This window comes from Schistosoma mansoni, chromosome 6, assembly GCF_000237925.1.
Source record: "Schistosoma mansoni strain Puerto Rico chromosome 6, complete genome".
Classification (NCBI taxonomy): Eukaryota; Metazoa; Platyhelminthes; class Trematoda; order Strigeidida; family Schistosomatidae; genus Schistosoma; species Schistosoma mansoni.
The window spans coordinates 13,246,026-13,267,863 of record NC_031500.1 but is presented as its reverse complement, the minus strand read 5'-3'; the positions used below and the strand labels follow the sequence as shown (position 1 = coordinate 13,267,863).

The window sequence follows — 21,838 nt, the reverse complement described above, 5'->3', positions numbered from 1 at the left end:
TGCCTTACGTCACAAGCTTTAAAAGTAAAGATGGATAGTGGCTAGCAGTGGAATACAGGACCCACATTTCGTTCTATTTGGGACTCATCAGCTGAACGTACCTGCATCCGAATTGATGTACATTCCGGGACTGGAACCCGGTAAAATTTGCTTGGGTAATTAGGTGAAGCTAGTGACTATTAGGACTCAGTAGTTAAGTGCATAACGTGATGGCGTTTTAAAGCGAACGGTACAGAGTTCGAGTCCCAGAGTGAACATTGACTATGGGATGCAAGTACATCCAGCTGACGAGTCCCAAATAAGACGAAACGCGCGTCCTGGATCCCATTGCTAGCCACTATCCATCTCTGTTTAAAAAGTCTTTGTATTCATTACTTTTGATTGCAATAATATATGAGGTAATAAGTGATAGAGCAAAATATTCTTTTGATATAAAATGATTATGTCTTTAGACATGCCAAAAAAAAATTAACACTGAATGTTTCAATAAAAATGTCAAACACTGTGTTCATATGTTAAGAATTTATAATATTAAATACCAACTTCAAAGTCTAAAGTTTAATCACTCTGAGAGAGATCTAATCGCCCTGGGCTTGATCCCCAATGAGGTCGTGTACTTACACAAGTAAGGAGTCCCATACCAGGATGTCGTAACTGTCCAGTGCTTTCTGGTTTTCAGCGGTTATTTAGTTAAAGTCAGTTTGTAAAGTAAGCTGTAAAGATCTCTTATGCTTGTCAAAGTATCCCAGAATTCAAATCTTTGTACTTATCCGTGATACACGTAATAATTTAAGTTGATTTGTACCAATGTATAAACATACATACATATACATATGTATTCTTACTTTTCCACTCTCCTTCACTGAGCATAACATAACTATTAGACAGCTGTGCTTCTCCCAAACCATGCGCCAAAAATCTTCTACAGTTGATATCATTGGTCCTTGACAAGCAATATATGCATTTTTCTCCAAATAACCATCAATAAAACTGGCATTGATATAATCTGATCCATCGACACCACGTATTGAACATAGAGTAACACGATTCCAATCAAATGGAACTATACTGACTAGTCGATTTTTACTAAGATTAACCTATAACAGAAATTTTCGTGGGGTAAAATGATAGAAGGTTAATGAATACATTTTTTGAAGTGTACTTTCATAGAGTTAATACACATTAAGAGCTTAGTAACTGCCTAATTTTTTGTTTACGAATGAATCATCAGTAATGTTGTTTATAAATTTACTGGTCGCCAAGTAACAACCATCGTCTTCTTCGTTTGGCCCTCAGAACTGATCGTATTCTATCAATCAAGATGAAATTCGACTAACAATTTCAGTGACTTAAAATGTGCGGGTTGTGTTGAGGCATTATGTGATTAGAGTTTGTCTGGAGCTACATTTCCTATTATAAGGCAATCGTCGGTAAGGCGTCTCTAATATCCTCACACAACTGACCCCACCTTTATAGGATTCTAATAAGTGTTGCCTATTTCCACAGTCCATTAAGTTATCTCTGAGTCATTCGAACCATGAATTACCTCAATTTGAACTAGGATTGCTAAGTAGTGACTAAAATCATGCTTAAAGAATGCTTAAATTGAAACTTGATCGATTGAATTCGACCAGCACTATAGACTTTACAAACACGACAGTAGTTACCGATACTCAGAGATAAAGTAATGCCCAGAAATAGGCATCAAAACATTATCATAGACATCAAGCACTACTTGAGACACTCAGTCCTGACATCTCAAACTATGAAAATGAGTAACACCAGTTTGAACCACACAGCGAACACCAGTTCTATAAGGACTTCAAGTACACCTTACAGATGATTGCATAGTAGGGAGAAGTGTGACTTTAAGGTATACTGCTGACTGCCTTTAGCTGCCTAACGCCAAAGCAACCTTTAAACTATATGCATTCCTGAACACAGTCGCTGATAAATCTTGAGAAAGAAACTAGATATGTCATGCTGTTTTAATATTTAGATTAATGAGTCAAACAGAAAAACTAATGTTTTCCAATGTTAGGTTGGGTATATTTGTCCTCATTGAAAACAAGATTGAATTAACCATTAGAAAATTTATGAAATTGATTCATATCATAAAATAAAATCTGAGTAATGAACCATTTAAATTCTAGGAGTAACATACATCTGTCTTGTTTCAATTTAGAAATTTTAATGGGTATGAACTCTATACATGATAAAACTCATTACCTTCTATTCTCATGGTAAATCAGTTTACATATCGTTATGCAGTGAAATGAAATCTATGGGTTCGTATTAACACTCAACTCTCGGTAACTAATGTAACGGTTTATTTATCCATCTAACGTCACCGGTGGGCGATTACTACGCTTCCGACTGTGAGAATTTCATTATGTTCCAAATTATTCGACGTTGAAAATATACCTTTGATTCAGTTCATCAATAATAACATGAATGACAATGTAGAAAGTGTGAAACACACAATATTTACTGAGTGTTTCCTGTAATTGTGACATAATAGGCTCTAAGCATTTTATCCACTCTATAAAAGTATCATCTATATATGTATCCATTTAGATGAATAATATGTAACATAACGTTCCGGAATTTCATGAAAAATACTAAATATTAGTATTATTGTGGTTTGTGCTACTGATGCCGGCAGATATAAATAGTATATATCATCAATAGAAAGTGAAATGCCTGGAGGCAGAAGGTTAAGAAGATCGAAGGAAAGAGAACGAGAATCTACCTCAAGACGTGAAAGTACTATTTACGGTCACTGTTGACTAGTCCCATTATAGAACGAAATAGCTCTCCAGAGCATCCTATTTTCCAATGATACATCAACTGAGACCAGTCTTTGACGAATACAATCTAGGAGGTAAACTAATATTCACAAATTGGCTATAACTAAAATTGTGATGTGTGCTACTGATGTCAACAAATATAAGTAGTATGTATCATCAGTCGAACGTGAAATGCTTGGAGGAAGAAGGTTAAGAAGATCGATGAAAGAGAACGAGGACAAAGAAGGATTGTTGTAGAAACAAATGAACAATGATGTGTGAGATAATTGATTGACATGCTGCAAATGACATATTTACTGTATCGTTCTCAGATTTTACTAAAATGTTCTATAATTTTGTGTTCATATACATTCGATTGTCCCACGCTGGTGTTCTCGTTCACTACATTATGAACTCGATTTATTCAGTGATTTTATCATACGGTTTATTCATGATATCGTGATTTGAATCATAAGTACTGAATACTGAATGTTGGCTGTCATATCAATTGAGAAGGATAAAAGTGCTCTAAACAATCAGTGTGGATAGTTTAAAATAATAATCTGAATTATATACTCACACATCAGAAGCTCAATCAAAATATTTCAGATTAACAAAAGATAGAACTATATTATCTTTTTGGAAGCCTCTGAAAGAAATTCACACCTATTATAGTGAACGAGAACACCAGCGGGGGACAATCGAATGTCTATGAACATAAAATTACAGAACCACTTAGTAAAATCTGAGAACCATACAGTAAATAATTCATTTGCAAAATGTCAATCAATTGTTTCACACTGCATTGTTCTTTCGTTTCTACAACAATCCTTTCTTGTTCTCGTTCTCTTTCATCAATCTTTTCAACCTTCTCCCTCCAGGCATTTCACTTTTAATTGGTGATACATACTACTTATATTTGTCAATATCAGTAGCACACACCACACTATAATTGATTATTGATAGTATTGCCTTGCGTTTTATGGCTCAATTGATATAAATTGGTATTCTGCCTAACAACTTTTTTACAAAAAATCACTAAAGTACAAAATGTAGGTAAGATTTTATCTTTCATGACCAATAACTAAGCACAATTAAACAAATTGAAGTCATTAAAAGGGGTAAGAACAGATAACTCAATTATCAGAATGGGGATTTGTGGAGATTATAGTGATTTTAACAGTTGAATTTATTCGTCAATCTAAGCTCGACCACCATTGAAAGGTTGCGCAAGATCATGGATCTATTGACGTTAGGTAATAACATCATTGGATGCTGGTTCAGTGGTCTAGAGTTTAAGCCTTCGCGTGTAAGATCGACGATCTTGGGTTCGAGTCCCGTATGCGGTATCGTGGAAGCGCACTGCTGAGGAGCCTCATACTAGGACGAAACAATCGTCCAATGCTCCCTGAAAATGCTTTATACCACACACATATTAAATATTGAAGAACGGATGAGCTATAAATTCATGAATACTTATCCTATCGTTATTAGTGTATGAAAGTTAAGAAGGGGTTTTGTGGAGATTTAGTATTTTCATAGTTGCAAGCGTGAGCCAATTGAAACTAGACCACCAAGGAAAACCTGGAAGCACCGGACGGCCGTTTAGTCCTATTATGGTACTTCTCAGTAGTGCGCATCCACGATCTCGCCTCTCAAGATTCGAACCCAGGACCTACCAGTGTTGCGCCAGAGCACTTGACCGGTAGACCACTGAGCCGGCATCCGATGGTGTTTATATCTAACTCCAACCAATCCACGAAGTTAAGCGACCGTTCACTAATTGTCTTCAGTGAGTTTCTATCTCGCAACAGACGTGGTTTGAACTCCACTGGTCACTGCTCCTCACTAGAACTCCAGGATTTACCTCTCGAAGTCAGTCACTAGTGAGCATATGATTATAGATCAGAAGGGGTTTTGTGGAGATTTAGTATTTTCATAGTTGCAAGCATGAGTCAATCTCGTGAGGCGAGGTCGTGGATGCTCACTGCTGGGAAGTCCCACAATAGGACGAAATGGCCGTCCAGTGCTTCCAGGTTTTCCTTGGTGATTTAGCTTCAATTGACCCACGCTTGCAACTATTAAAGTTAAATTTCTCTTTGTAACAATGTTCTTTTTCAAACATCACCATCTTGATAAGTTTCAAAACGTCGAGTTTTCATACACAAATGACTACCTAATGTCTGGTGAACTTACCTTACTCCTTGTCTGAGTGACCTATTCACCTTTTTGTTGTTAGATATTGTTTAACATGATTGATAATACTTCTACGCTGTCTGAAATTTCCACACTAATTTTGACATTAACATTTTATTCAGTAACTGTTACTATATCATTGTATTACTGTCTCTCATATTGTATCTGATAGGATTAGGGGTGATTTTCCTGTAGTCCTTTATCGTTGTTGTCATGGTATGGGTATGAACTTTATCATTTTATGTAAGTACTTAGGTCAAATAGTATTTTTATGAAAGGGATTCTGTATAAGTCTGTTTAATTTGTAAATAGTATTTGTTACAAATGAATTTCACTTGTAATATTAATGAAAATCAAGAGTGAAGTGTACGTGTGTTTTATCATAGAATATGCAGGATTTCGCATTACTGTTAACTTACAACTTTACCCGAGGTTTAACCCACTGGTCTGATGATTAACTGCCTTGGACAAGACCCGAAGGTAATGAGATCTGTCCTCGAGAGGAATGGGAATGAGTACTTATAAAGAGTTTCGTATTATGACAAAACAATTAGGTATTACTCTTCAGCTTCCAATGATAACTTACATAAGGTCGATCCACGACGAATACCATATACACATGAAACAGTATGTTCAGTTTTATAAAGTATCATCTCATTATCCGTCGCTAGTTATATATTAAAGTTGTGAAATAAACATATTCAGTAATAGTACATGAGTAAATAATTGTTAGATTCACCTTCATAATGTTTAAAAAAAGTTGAAAGCGTGAGTCAATTGAAGTTAGACCACCATGGAAAACCTGGAAGCATTAGACAGCCGTTTTCGTCCCACAATAGGACTCACGCTTTCAACTATGAAAATACTAAATCTCCACAAAAACCCCTTCTCGTCTAATAAAAGTGTCTACTTGACAATTAGCACATAAAAAGAATGAGTAAAGCCTATATCAGAGATTGTATGTTGACAGATTTAGCTTTGCTGTGTCTGGAAATTTGTTTGCAAACTAGAAAAGATGAGTGGAAAGAGTAGCGTAATGTTTTATTTATAAGATACTAGTCAGGTTAAAAGGTAATTTTCTATCTTCATTTATTTTAAATTAATTAATATCAAATCATATTTTAGATGATAAATAGTAGTTAAATCACAGATTTGTGTTTCATCCCAACCGGGACTCATCAACTCTGTTCCCTTCATATTTTTTTTTATCTGAACCTAATATCTATTGCCTAAAACAAAGATAAATGATTACAACCAATCACGACTTCCAACGACTGGTACAAAGCTTAATTTTTCCAAAGAGATTCAGACACATTGTCACTGATTCGTTCGTATGACTCGATTTTAAACTTCTAAATCTTTGTAACATACACGATCAAAGCGTAATTATGCTCTTAGATATTGTACTTTTTAGATGCACAAATAGATATGAATACTTTAATGGGATTTTCGTAGCACTGGAATAGACATTTGTAGTTTAGTATAATATTTATCAAGGTTCTCAGAAAATACCAAGCTGATAATTATTTGGCTGTATAAAACGACTATACAGTTATACATCTTAAAACTCAAATGTATTTTTATCACAGATATTTGTAAATGTAAGAATCAGTGAAATTGAAAATCGAGTAGACAACTGTTTTGTTCCAGTTTAGAAATAATCTGAAGTAAGCATTCACAATTCCATAGACTTCTATTGGAGAGCATATCTTTAGAGCACTTGGTAAGAACCGACCCTAATTGATTTATGATGCATTGCGATGATCACGTTATTTGCATTAACTTCTGAACATGATTAATTCTGTAAACTATACTATCTTATTGAAGACATTTTTAGTACTCCACATAGTGCATATGCCAAACGCTAGGAATAATCAAGTAACCCTGTCCTGAACTCTTCTTTCTGGGTGTTGTGAACTCATTTTTATCATCTTAATGTCTGTCTTCAATTCTCAGCAAAATATGTTCTTCGGTCTGTTTTTTTTCTTTTGCCTTGAACATTCCAAGTTATGGCTTGTTTGAGATGCAGTTTAGTAATTTACGCGAAGTATGTCCTGTTCACTTCCAATATTTTTTCCGGGTTAACTATTTAGCTATCAGCTGATTTGTTCTCCGACAAAGTAAGTTATTGATGATGGCCTCTGTAAAACATATATGAAACATCTTGTATAGACAGCTGTTTACAAATACCTGTACTCCTTTTTTTATAATGATAGTTCTTCAAGTTTCTAATCTTTACAACAAAATTATTTTCAAGTTAGGATTAAATATTCTGATTTTGGTCTTGAATGGTAGTTCTTTTAAGTGATTCAAACTTTAAGATATATTAATCTAGAAATTATTCAGTCGCTAACACACACACACACAATTTAGTATGTAATTAAGTAAATTGAAGAAAATGTATTCAGTTTGAAGTAAATCACTAGAGATCTTTAATGATTGAAACGATTATTCAGGTAGAGTTTAATAATATTTCAAATTAAGATCATATGTATTTGTAAGCAAAGATGGATAGTGGCTAGCAGTGGAATCCAGGACGCATGTTTCGTCCTATTTGGGACTCGTCATCTGGATGTACCTACATCTCAGAGTTGATGTTCACTCTGGGACTCGAACCAAGTACCTTTCGCTTCAAACGCAATCGCGTTATCCACTCGGCCACTGAGTCCTGATAGCCACTTGTTTGTTCAATGGGGTGAAGTTTAAATTCACTTAGTATTGTTTTGTTTGGTTGAAGTTAGACATTAACACCATTGGGTGCCGGCTCAGTGATCTAGACGTTAAGCGTTCGCTCGTGAGACCAATAAGTCTTGGGTTCGAATCCCGCGGATGGAATCGTGTGTGCGCATTATTGAGGTGTCCAATGCTAGGACAAAACAGCCATCCAATACTTCCAGGTTTTCCATGGTAGTCTAGTATTATTGACTAATGAATTCAACTATTAAATATGTAGATATATATATCAATTGGAATTCACTTCAATCAATATTCATTTTTGATTTGGATTTGATCATTAACTAAATAGTTTAATTAAAATCCTTTATGAATCAAATGACTTAAATGAATTCAATTGTCTAGATTATTATTGACTCATGATTTTCTATGTTTATAGACTGTTTAAGTTTAAAAGTTCAATTTATTGTCTGAAAAGAAATCAGATATATATAAAGTTATGGGATTATAAGTAAGAGAAATCATTGTTACTAAGGTAAGATGTATGTGGAAATGGACTTATCATTATCAGTACATAGATATCTAACTTTTATTTATACTGACCTTTTTTAAAAAAACTTTACTCGTTATTAAATTCACTTAATGGTGTTAACTTGTATCTTCCCGTTGTTATTTAGGACTGCAATTGATCAGTTTCTTGTTGGCATATATACATCCTATGAGGACTACCTGGATAGTGCCTGAAATCACAAGCTTTATAAGCAAAGATGGATAATGGCTAGAAGTGGAATCCAGGATGCGCGTTTCATCATAAATAACAATGGGAAGGTACAAGTAAACAACACCAGATGAATTTAAGCTTCACCCCATTGCACAAGCAAGTGGCTATCATGACTCAGTAGCTGAGTGCATATTGTGATGGCGTTTGAAGTGAACGGTATTGGGTTCGAGTCTCATAGTGAACATCAACTCAGATGTAGGTACATTCAGCTGATAAATCCCAAATAGGACGGAACACGCGTCAAACTGGATTCCACTGCTAGCCACGATCCATCTTTGCTTTACTCGTTATTCTGTTTTCTTTATTCTTAAATTGTCATCTATTTTATTTGTAGATAAAACATAAAAACAATAATATTTATTTAAGATCAATCTATTGGTCTCTACAAACTGCATTTATGGTAATAATAATTACCTTATGCTCATTGGCAAATAAATTTTAGAGGTAATTTTCATGAATTCTACTGAGGTTTGACTAGTAGAGTTCATCTATGCTAAGTATGAAGTATTTAATCATTAATAACATTTTAAGATGGCTATACGATACAATGAAGAACTAAATGTTTTCGGTTTGATCTTCGGTGTAAACATCAATGCTCATTGTTAAAGAATCCTGTATTAAAAAGAAACAGATATCCAGTGATTTTGTATTTTTACTGGTTGTTTAATTCCGGTCAGTCCATGATATAAACTATCAAATTCAGTGATCTCCTTAAACCCTGATAAACTAATAATGATAATAATAATAATTTGCTGAACTCTTGAAAGTCATTTGGAATTATAATAACATTGATTATAGTATACGCAATTTAGAACAGACAAACACTTATCTGATAGTTGAATTCATGAGTCAATTAAAGCTAGACTACCATGGAAAACCTGGAAGCACTGGACGGTCGTTTCGTCTTATTGTGGGACTCCTCAGCAGTGCGCGTCCACGATCCCGCGTCGTGAGATTCGAACCCAGGACCTATCAGTCTCACCGGTGAGCGCCTGACCTCTAGAACACTGAGCCGAAAGGCATCTAATGATGTTAATGAACTGAAATTTTGAAGTCAGTTTTAGAAAATACATCCTCTTTCTGATATTATTCAACATATGCTCACTAGTGAATAGATTCAAGAGGTATTTCCTGGAGTTCTAATGAGAAGCAGTGACCAGTGGAGTTAAACCAGGTCTGTTGTGAGATAGTAACTCACTGAAGACAATGGTGGATGTGTCGCTCAATTTCGTGGATCGGTTGAGGTTAGAAATTAACACCATTGGATGCCGGCCGGCTCAGTGTTGTAGAGGTTAAGTGCTCGTGTGCGAAACTGATAGGTCCTGGGTTCGAATCTCACGAGGCGGAATCGTGGATATGTACTGCTGAGGATTTCCACAAAGGACGAAACGGCCGTCCAATGTTTCGAGGTTTTCCATAATGGTCTAGCTTCAATTGACTCATAATCTCAACTACTGAAATTAATTAAGTACTTTACTATTTGAATTATTGAGTTTTGCACTTTATTCATACTGGTATTAGACTTTCTGTGTGTGATTGTCTCTTATTAAGTAACCAACAAGTATTGTCATAGTATTAGTTCTGACAAACTATTAGAGTTAGTGAAGCACAGTCAAAAAGTACAACTTTAACTTCAATTATTAAGCCATATAGCATAATGATCATCTATTGATTTGGATAGAATCTGTTCCATTGCCAACATAACTGAAATTCTTTAATGATAACTTCTTATACTAAAACAAAGTATCTGTCTACTGCTCCCTAATATTCAATTCTACCTCCGTTCGGGTCAACCTCTAATTAATATATCTTACAAATTAAAAAACAACCAATCTTCACAAAACATTAACTAATATCACTCAAACTTACACTTCGTTTAGCTACATCACATGATACACTTAATTTATAACCATGTATAGGACTTCCTGGTGGTGTATAATTCACAAAACCAGTTTTTGATTGAATACAATTCAATGTTAAAGTTATATTAGGTGATAATTTATTAATTTTACGAAATTCAAGCTGAAAACCAGTTAGACCTAATGAATTCGTTGTTGTTGTATTGTTAGATAGATCGTTTAAAGTATTCGTTGATGTTGTTGTTGGTGTAATCGTTGTTGTTAATGGATTGTTAAAATTACTCATATAATCATTTGTACTACTTATAGTAGTGTTAGTAGTTTGTAATATAGATAGATGTTGTATATGTGTATATAGATTACGTGCAGATACTTCTGTATTACCATCTGTAATTGATTCAAGTAATGCTGTATATATAAATTGATATTGTTCTTGTGTTTCAATCATATAATTACGTTGTAAACGTAATTGATTCACTAGACCAAATATATCAATTAGTGATTCATTTTTCATACGTTCCAGTAATATATTAATTGCTATATAAACACCTAAATAAATAAACAATAAGGATATGATGTGAAAGAATATTTTGATTTCATAAATAAAATACTATTAATACAATATAGGGCTAGTGGAGATAGTTGAATTTCATAGTCAACATCGTGGACTGATCTTAGTTAGACAAATACTGAAGAAGAATAATAGACAATGTACAGATTTATGGGACTCCTCAGCAGTGCGCATCCACGGCCCCGCACTCGCGAGATTCGAACCCAGGACCTAGCAGTCTCGAGCCAGGTGTCGTGGATGCACACTGCTGAGGAGTCCCGTAATAGAACGAAACGGCCGTCCAGTGCTTCCAGGTTTTCCATGGTGGTCTAGCTTCAATTGACTCATGATTTCAACTTTGAAAAATACTGAAATCTCCACAAATCCCCTTCCAATGTACAGATATTTCGTCCTAGTATGATACCATTTACAAGTGAGAATCCAAGCCTATACAAGGGGTAGAATCCATTGAAGTCATTGAATTCAGGTTCAGTGACCTAAAGGTTAAGAACTGACTGATGGCGCTAAAGGTACTGGACTCAGTTGTCGTGCATTAAGGAAGAGTCACATTTAAGGATGAAAACTGCCTTTTAATGCTTCTTAGCTTTCAATGGTTGTTCGACTGAGATTGGTCTGTAAATTAAACTATGAAAGTCTTTGAATACAATTGTAAAAAAGGGATACATTTAATTTATTGTTTTGAAGTGATCATTTGGATACTTCTAATAAATTACCTAATGTTCATGAAACCTCAAAAAGCTGTGGAGTCAACCAAATTCAATATTTAACAATGATGTATCATTTTATAGAGTTGAGATCATGAGTTAATTGAAGCTAGACCACCATGGAAAACCTGGAAGCACTGGATGGCCGTTTTGTCCTATTATGGGACTCCTCAGAAGTGCGCATCCACGATCCCGCCTAGCGGGAGTCGAACCCAGGACTAAATTCTCCACAAAACCCCTTCTGATAATGATGTATCAGTAAATATAGTTAACGTTTGTACAACGCTAAATATTGACTGTAGTAAGAGAATGTTAAGTTTTGAATTCTGACTTGATAATATAGAGTTTTCTATGCTTTCCTCTAGACATTGAACATACACTGATATGAAATTTCAAACTAGAACAGCATAGTAATCTAATTGTTTTTAGTTTTCAATAACTCTTCATTGAATATCGGTTAATAATGAAAACAATAATCACAGAGCTTAACAGTGAATAATTTACATAAGAAATGACTTTGATAACAAATAGAAAACTACATATAAAGGGACGTTTAATACTTTCAAATAAAAAGTTATCCACTTGGACCATTTAGATTACCAGGTAACTAATTATGAGTAGTACATACAAGATGTTTCCCTACTAAGACCTTCAGATTTATATAAATATGTATGTTAGAATTTACTGTTCCGGATATCTATGTTTGTATATTTCGAAATTTATTCGACACTGAGTAGTGACTAAAATCATAGCCCGAATAACTGAATGGTAAAATCACTCACTGAGACACTAAGTGACGCATGTTCGAATCTCACAGAGAATAAAAGTACTTTACACAGTTCAAAATACTTCATATTGGTGTATGCTAACTAAGAGGAAGGAGTACTTCATGTCATTTAAAATAATGTGTGTACTAATCTTGTAGAATAAATTGACTTCAGTATGCAATTATACTGAGTAATTTTTCATCATTTAAAAACTTAGAACACATTTACCACGATAGCTGCCATAAGTACGAAAAATGAATTTTAAATACTAGCCTCTAAAGATTACTTTAGTTCAGACATTATACTAGCAGTTCAAATTTGTAAAATCCAAATGCAGTAGAACCTGTACATTCCATTGTAGTGAACAAAAAACCGGTTGAAGACAATCGAATATATTTCAGCACAAATTACAAACTATCTCACTAAATTCTGTTAACCATACAGCAAACAGTTAATTTGCAAAATAACAATTGATTGTCTCAATCATCACCGTTCCTTCTATAAATATCAATCCATCTTCTCTAATTCCATTGTTCTTACATTTTCCTACCAATTGCACTTCATTTTACTTCTTTACTTATCGGTCTTCTAGCAAAATACATTCTATGTCTGACCATCACCATATACTACTTATATGGATATAAGTAGACCGCACTATACCATTACTGTGTGTCTGGTATTATTATGTTTATGGACCATATTGTATAGTGTGCCAATTACCTGTCGTAAATATGATCAAAATGCTTTTGAATGTACTCTGTGATGTTGATACATCTACTCAATCATTCAAATTATACATATCACTCATATATATATAGAATGTAATTATGTAAATGAATGATGAAATTTACTTTCCTTAATCGCATTAATCAAGCAAAATACAAATTAATCTCGTCCATTTATAGATGGAAACATTTTGGTTAAAAGCAACAACAACAACAACAACGAAAAAAGGTACTCGATGGGACCGATTTTTTTACTGAATGTGTGCAGGAAACAATTAGGCGTTTATAAATATAAATGAGCCTATATTTATATATAGTGGCGAAAAATTTCATTTTCGTTTGTACGACCGCCCACAAACACTTGTTAGTAGTATGTTTTACTATTATTATTATTATTGTTATCTTAATGAAGGTGGTTAACCATGTAACAAATGAAATTACGTAATCATTCAATCTCGAAAAAATTAAATAATTCATTTTGGATTAATTCAAAACCATAAATTAATCACGCAATTATTATTATTTAATCTTAATTGTAATTATTATAAACAAATACCAAAACATATAGGGAATAAATTTTTCTGAAAACAATTTTTTTTTCCCAGTAAGCAAAGATGGATAGTGGCTAGTAGTGGTATTTGCACGTCCAACACGCCATGACCCCTCGCGTCTGGCTCTCGCAAAGAATGAGTTCAACAAAATGATAGAGTTGGGTATCATACGCCCCTCCGATAGTCCATGGGCATCACCGCTACATATGGTACCTAAGAAAAACTCTTCTGAGATTAGACCTTGTGGCGATTACAGAGCTCTTAACAGCAGGACTATACCAGATAGATATCCGCTTCCACACTTACGCGACTTTACTCACAGTCTATCTGATACAAAGATTTTTTCAAAGGTTGACCTCGTCCGTGCCTACCATCACATCCCAATTCACCCGGATGATGTTCCTAAAACAGCCATCACTACCCCATTTGGGTTATACGAATTCGTTCGCATGCCTTTTGGATTGAAGAATGCTGCACAGAATTTCCAACGTTTTATTGACCAAGTCGTACGTGGCTTACCGTTTGCATATGCCTACATAGATGACTTACTTATCGCCAGCAAAGACGAAAACGAACATCCAACTCATCTAAAATTGCTTTTTGAGAAGCTAAACGAGTATGGGTTAACAGTCAATCTCGACAAGTGCGAGTTTGGAAAGCAATCCCTCACCTTTTTAGGCCACTTACTCGACAATCAAGGTATTAGACCGGTTCCTGAGGAAACACAAATCATTAAAAATTACCCCTTACCTGATTCCTTCAAGAAACTACGACGTTTCCTTGGAATGATCAACTTTTGTCGACGTTTTATTCCGAAATGTGCTGACATAGCGAAACCGCTAACAGATTTATTAAGGGGACGCGCCAAATCACTAATGATGACACCGCAAGCAATTCAAGCTTTCGAGCAGCTGAAAAACGCATTAAGCACTGAGGCATTGCTGGTCCCACGGAAGGTTAACGCACCTTTAGCAGTAATGACCGACGCCTCTAATGTAGCGGTAGGTGCTGTACTTCAGCAACGCGTCAATCAACAATGGCAACCCCTATCATTTTTCTCAAAAAAGCTAAATGCGACTCAAACAAAATATAACACGTTCAGTAGAGAACTGTTGGCCGTCTATTTAGCAATCAAACACTTCCGGTATATGTTAGAAGGCAATTGTTTTACAATATTTACTGATCACAAGCCGCTAACTAAATCCTTGATGCAAAACCATGATAAATACAGTCCACGCGAAATTCGTCAACTAGAATTCATTTCGCAATTTGCAGCTGCCATACGCTATATAAAAGGCATGGAAAACGATGCAGCAGATGCATATATATATATATATATATATATATATATATATATATATATATATAAAGCTCTTTAAGAGATGCTTTGATGTTGTTCGTATATATACATTAACAGTTATGATAAGAACTTTATAATGCAAGAATTCCATATTAACAATTGTTAGGTTGGATATTAGGTGTATCTTGGTTTTGATAGGTTAGTGTTATGAGGAATATAAGTTTTCAAAAAGTGTTTCAATGGTTTTCGATGAAATAACCATAAATATTGATTTTATATAGATTTGTGAGTCGGAATTACAAACGTATTATATAATTCACTTGGTATTGTTTGTTTGAATCTTTCCATTGATGTTTATAACTGCATTTGTTCAGTCTCTTATTGGGCATATGTGCATACTGTGCGCCTTGTAATACCAAGTGAATTTAGACTTCACCCCATCGTACCAGCAAGTGGCTATCAGGACTCTGTAGCTGAGTGGATAACGTGATGGCGTTTGAAGCGAACGGTACTAAGTTCGAGTCCCAGAGTGGACATCAACTCTGAGATGCAGGTACATGCAGTTGACGAGTCCAAAATAGGATGAAATGCGCGTTTTGGATTCCACTGCTAGCCAATATCTATCTTTCCTTATGTTATATAATTTTAGAAAAATGTTTTCCAATAATTAAGAAAGACAATTTCAAAGATTGTGAGCAATTTAAATAAGCCGTTTGTGATTTGAGGTGGGATTCAGGATGTTCGGTAAATCGTATCGCAGATTCGTTAGCTGAATGTAGGTAGGTTTTCCTAGTTTTGATATTTACATTGGGATTTGAACTTGGTAATTTTAACTTCAAGAACCCAATGCTTTTATTTATTGAGCTATTGAACCCATATAATAATTAATCTTTTTAACGGAATATACAGGATGTACGTATGTTAAAGAAGACTGATCAAGATTCAGCTTCGTCTTTCAACTATAGAATAGCTCAAATACCTACTAATAACGATTGGTGAAAATCTTAAAACATGGAGTATCAATGAAACCAGACAAAATTTCCAGCCAAAAAAATGGTAAATGAAATTGAGTCGTTAAAGTAATAATATTAAAAAATCAACTTATGCACATGTACATGATACGACTAAAACGTTTTTCTTTAAAGAAATTTTTGTCTTTGTCTTAGTATTGAATAGAAATCCGTCTGTATCACCGCTAATCGAGACCATAATTTACTAGAAACATTTACCTAGACACTAAGCGAGTAGAGGTTGGATCACACATGGAGCGTCAATCCCATCAAAATTGTGAACACTCCATAGTGATAACTTTTTAGTAGTACAAGATATAGACTAGGTGCAGCTTCATGTCGATTATCCGCAGTTAGTTAATACATTATGATTTCTATGTATCGAACTTACATGCAAATAAAGTGACATCAGAATCTATCTACCATCAAACTATCGATGCTACTTGAAAAGTACTTTACTGTAACATACTGAACACTTCATCAAAACAATAATGTTATACTTTGATTCCTCATTTTCTTTTAAAGTTCTTGAGTTAAACATCTTTCATAATAAAAGCCGTTATTAAGTTAACAACGTTCGAATGAAAAACAAGGGAAACTGCTGGATCTTATCAGTAAATCAGTTACTCATCGGGACTTATAATTCATGGACCAATTAGTTATATTTAGATTAGAGACAGTTAGATATACTACCTCCAACTCTAGTTTCCAATTCCTCATTTTAATTTCTAACCACATGTTGACAATATTAAGTGGTTGAAGTTTGCCAGTCATCACTTTAGTATCGTTCACAGTTCGTCTATAAATTATCATCTTGCCAAAATGTTCATTTCTAAAGTTATTTTTAATAGATTATGATCTTTATTATCATCATTATCATGTTTAGTATATCAGTAGTATAAAGCTAATCAATATCTTTCTTACCTGTTCTACCAGTTCCTGATGAACAATGTACAACAATTGGACCACAATCGTTCGGTGTAAGTGTACCAACACGTCGAAGAAACATTAAGAATACAGTAGGATAAGTTGACACTTCTTGATCTGGCCAACTTGTATATTGTAAATGCCAAATTTTTCTATGTTCCCTGAGAAAAACAAAAATCAAATGAAATAAAGAGAAGCGATTAAGAAAACAGATTTTATTATGTTTATAAAGCATTAATATTAACGAATACTGTGTAGGACAAAACGGCCGTCCAGTGTTTCCAGGTTTTCCATGGTGGTCTAGCTTCAATTGACTCATCATTTCAACTGTGAAGATTTCATTGATACTCAATAATCACCACAACCCCATACTGATATTCGTTTATAAATCAACAATCAATTAGTATGTTCACTTAACTTTCATACAGTCATTTGGAAGTAAACATTACCAAGAACCAGTTTACTTCTATATACCTAATAAGTTCGTGCTGCAAGAAGCATAAAATGTGTAATTTCATAATCGGAACTTACACAAAATTAACACTGATCAGACTAAATGAAATCTATCATATTTATTCGTATTGGGTGGTTGAATGTATTCGACAAAAATACTCTTACTGATCTAGGTCTATTGATATTTTAGTACACGTAAGGAAGACTTGTCTGTGATTTTGGGGAAAATGGTCCTCCTTGTGAAATTCTAACCCATATCATTCCGTTTCAAAATCCAAGACGTTACCATTGAGCTGTTCCAGCCTCCACTAACATTCTGTTAGACAGTTATATTCGCAATTATCTAATCATTTAGTAGTAGATCTTCGGCTTACTAACTAAAGCCCTCTTAATGTCTAATTTAGTTCACAAGACACCAATAGATGGATTTCCTAATTGCATCTTACAACAATGAAAAAATTATATCAATGTTGCATGACCGTTATAGAACTAGGCGCGTCCTTAGTTATTAGAAATAGTAACCATACAACTAAAATTTCTCTTAAGGCAAAAATACCAGCCTGTCACATTAGAACAATCAATTTTATGAAGGAAGCATTACAATCTCTGCTTGAAAGTCAGTTAGTAATACTGTGGTGTTGTCTACTTATATCCTTATAAGTAGTTTATGGTGATGGTCAGACATAGAATGTATTTTGGTAGAAGACCGATAAGGAAAGAACTAAAATGAAGCGCAATTGGTAGGAAAATGCATAAACAATGAAATTAGAGAAGATGGATTGATATTTACAGAAGGGACAGTGAAAATTGAGACAATCAATTGTTATTTTGCAAATTAACTGTTTACTACTGTATGGTTATCAGATCTAAGTAAGATAGTTTGTAATTTGTGCTTCACTACATTCGATTGTTCCCACTCGTGTTCTTGTTCACTACAATACCAATTATAAATTAGAAACTTATACTTTTTTCTGTAAAAACGATATCCTAATTTTATAAAGTATTAATCATGAAAATAATGCCTGATCGTTAAACGATCACTCAGCACTGACTAAAGTTATATTTGTCTAAGTCTTTACCGCTGATCACATTTTCTATTTAAATGGGTTCAAATCACACAAGAAGCATCAATTGTTTCAAGATTACAGGTACACTTTGTTGATGAGTGTCAACTCGTAAGAGGCCTAGATCAATTAGAGTCTCATGTTAAATTCCTTCCACCAACAAACATTTAAACATAGTGCAAGTGATATTGAGTCACTCAGACTAGTAGCCAAACTATAAGCTAATCGATAGGAGTCAACCTTCATTATTAGGACTAGACAAATACAACACAAGTCTGTACTTAGTGACCAATCAATTGTAAAAAGCATCACAGTCTTACAAGTGGTCAATAGTGCTCTTAATTGTTCAGTGTCATCGTTTAAATCATGATGCTAGGTGATACAGGTTTAAAGCTTACAGAGAACATTAGTTCTCTCAATTTTATAGGTACAATTTGTTGATAGATGACAACCAGCACATTGTCTAAATCAAGTGGTATTTCCTAATGACTACCTCCAGACATTGAACATTGTACATTCAGATTAATTTATAGATTTGTTTTGTATTATAATAACTTTTTGTATATTGGTATAAAGTCAATGTGGAGAAGCTTTGTAGCTCGGGTGGATGATTTTGATGGGGTTTTGTTCTTTGAGCTGGATGGTCTGGTCATGGAGATTTCATTGTCCTTCTAAACGATATCATCAGCCCGAAATTCGGTTAGAAGTGAAGCCAATGTATTTATTTTCATATTCATTCTTACTATTTTTGAACCTCGAATAATAAATATACCAAATGATCAATGATGAGGTGAAAGTATATTTTATTTGGCAACCATCAGTAACTTGTAAAATAAATAGGCAATGCATTATCTCCTGAGCTAGATAGTTACTGAATTGTATAATTACGTTTAATACTTAAAAATATCTGACAATATCAAAGCAGTTCACTTAGGAAGCAAATGTTTTAAAAGTTGATTGATCAATTAGTAGTCTTTAGTATCAACGAGAATATATAAACGCTTTCCCAATAATCCAAGAGGTGCTATCTTGAATTTGATTAGTTTGTCAGTAAAATGTGGTATGTACTACTGATGTCCACTGATATTGAAGCTAGATCACCAGGGAAGGTTGGAGTTAAACATAAACACCATCTGATGCCGGCTGGCTCAGTGGTCTATCGGTTAAGTGCTCTGGCGCGAGACTGGTAGGTCCTGAGTTTGAATCTCGCGAGGCGAGGTCGTTGGTGCGTACTGTTGAGGAGTCTCTTAATAGGACGAAACGGCCATCTAGTACTTCCAGGTTTTCCCTGGTGGTCTAGCTTCAATTGACTCATGATTTCAACCATGAAAATACTAAATCTCCACAAAAAAACCTCTTCTGATAACATTAGATTGTTGTCAATCATGATCATTAATACATTGTAATGGAGATTATTTAGGTAGTTCCTTTCTTTTTTCTGTTGTACCATTCTGTTTTTGTTTCCCTTTTAACAATCTAGATCATGAAATAAAATAAACATGAATATTATAAACAAAAATATTTGTAATTGTTGTTTGTTTGTTTGTTTAAGTGAATGTGTATGTGCGAGTGTGTGTATGTGTGTGGGTGGGTGCGAGCCAGCGAGTGATTATTTATGGTATGTTAACTATTTTAATACAATTATTATTCAACTCGCTTGTTTTTTTGGCAAGATTTTTAAAGGTCAACAAAAAGTTGACAAAAAATAATCTTTTTTTTGTTTGTTTATCTGTTGACTTAGATTTGAAATGATTTATTAAACTATAAATCATATTTTATGAATATAAATATGGTATGTAGGTGATAGTGGAATTCACAAAATGAATCTTGTTCTGTTTAGCATTTGTTAGTTGAATAAGAACTTGAAACCAACAAGTCTCAATACACTATTCATTGAGCTACTCAATCCTGATGTAGTGTGGTTCACTTATATCCATATAAGTAGTATATGGTGATGGTCAGACATAGAATGTATTTTGCTAGAAGACCGATAAGGAAAGAATTGAAATGAAGTGCAATTGGTAGGAAAATGAAAGAACAATGGAATTAGAGAAGATGGATTGATATTTATAGAAGGAACAATGAAGATTGAGACAATTGATTGTTATTTTGCAAATTAACTGTTTGCTGTATGGTTAACAGAATTTAGTGAGATAGTCTGTAATTTGTGCTTCACTACATTCGATTGTCCCCAGTCGTGTTTTGTTCACTACACTGATAGCTAATAACTTGTTCAAAGGATACAATGTATTTATCATAATTAATCTTGAATACTATTTGCTGCTAGCTGTAGAAACAAAAAAGTTACAATGACACGGTGATATCGAGAATATTCTCACCACAAAAAAACTGATCCAAATTCCATACTGAATATTAACAATAGGGTAAATTAAACCATCACTAATGTTCATGTAAACTCTATACATCAACAAGTTGACAATTGTCTGAATTCAATAGTTCAGTTAATGACGTATAAGGCATTTGGATCGAAATTTACTCAGTTCGAATTTCAATATGAACATCAACACTAGGGTATGATAAATACATCAGACTAACCAATGGTCATTTTGTTGTGCTAACGAGGTATGGCAACTTGGACCGATGCATATATGTGCCTGGTCCTACGTTGTAGCTGAGTGACTGACTGAACCAATGCTAAACATGATTATAAATGTGCATCATGGATTCCTCTGTTAACTAATATCCATCTATTCTATATAAAAAAACAATATCATTCTTGATTCGAATAGTTTAAATGTATAAAAAAAGGCCTAAAACCATAACAATAATGATACTTACTTATCTTTTCTCAATTCAAAACAACGTATTACATAATTAGCTAATTCATTAGTTTCTAAATGTGTTACAATTAATTTATCAGAAAAGTGTAATGTTCCATTATTTGGCCAATATTGATCACATTTCATTTGTCCTAATTCAATAAGTTTACTAAGCATTACAATAACATTTGTATTTTGTTCCCATATCATTGTCCAAAAATGGTCAAATGTATTTGGTAATGGAGCCTAAAAATTTTTAAAGATTGAATAAAACAAAATAAGAAAAAGAGTGAAAATACCACAATGATTAACTGAAACAGTAAATCTTTATATAGAGTTGAAATCATGAGTCAATTGAAGATAGACCACAATGGAAAACCTGGATGCCCACTGCTAAGGAGTCTCATAATAAGACGAAACGGACGTTCAACGCTTCCAGGTTTTCCAAAACGTTTATGGTTTAAATTAAACAAATAATATCACTTCTGTAGTGAAGCAAATGTAAAAAAAGTGTAACTATTACGATTGATTCACAGATTCTAATTTTATAGCTAGTAGGTAACTACACCGTTACAGTTTCATATTCCCATAATGGTAAGCTTCCGATGAACCTATTAACTATTGCTGTGTGATTCACTATCCCATAACTATTTTAAATTAATTGTGTACCGCCTGCTTCGCTCTTTGT

The 21,838-nt window shown here is 34.0% G+C and overlaps 1 protein-coding gene and 1 non-coding gene across 2 annotated transcripts in view; both read right to left on the bottom strand.

The window, feature by feature from the left end:
- Smp_156220 (putative receptor tyrosine phosphatase type r2a) overlaps positions 1 to 21,838 on the bottom strand; it is a gene marked incomplete at both ends in the record, with an annotated part of 60,104 nt that overhangs the window by 5,272 nt on the left and 32,994 nt on the right. Inside the window, 4 exons of the mRNA XM_018798319.1 lie at positions 846 to 1,097; positions 10,309 to 10,847; positions 16,851 to 17,014; positions 21,170 to 21,396. Of these exons, the coding sequence (XP_018653273.1) occupies positions 846 to 1,097; positions 10,309 to 10,847; positions 16,851 to 17,014; positions 21,170 to 21,396 (1,182 nt within the window). The remainder of the gene's footprint in view (positions 1 to 845; positions 1,098 to 10,308; positions 10,848 to 16,850; positions 17,015 to 21,169; positions 21,397 to 21,838) is intronic.
- Smp_tRNA_01866_Pseudo_TTG.1.1 lies at positions 7,584 to 7,650 on the bottom strand. Its single transcript has one exon. It is a non-coding gene (tRNA).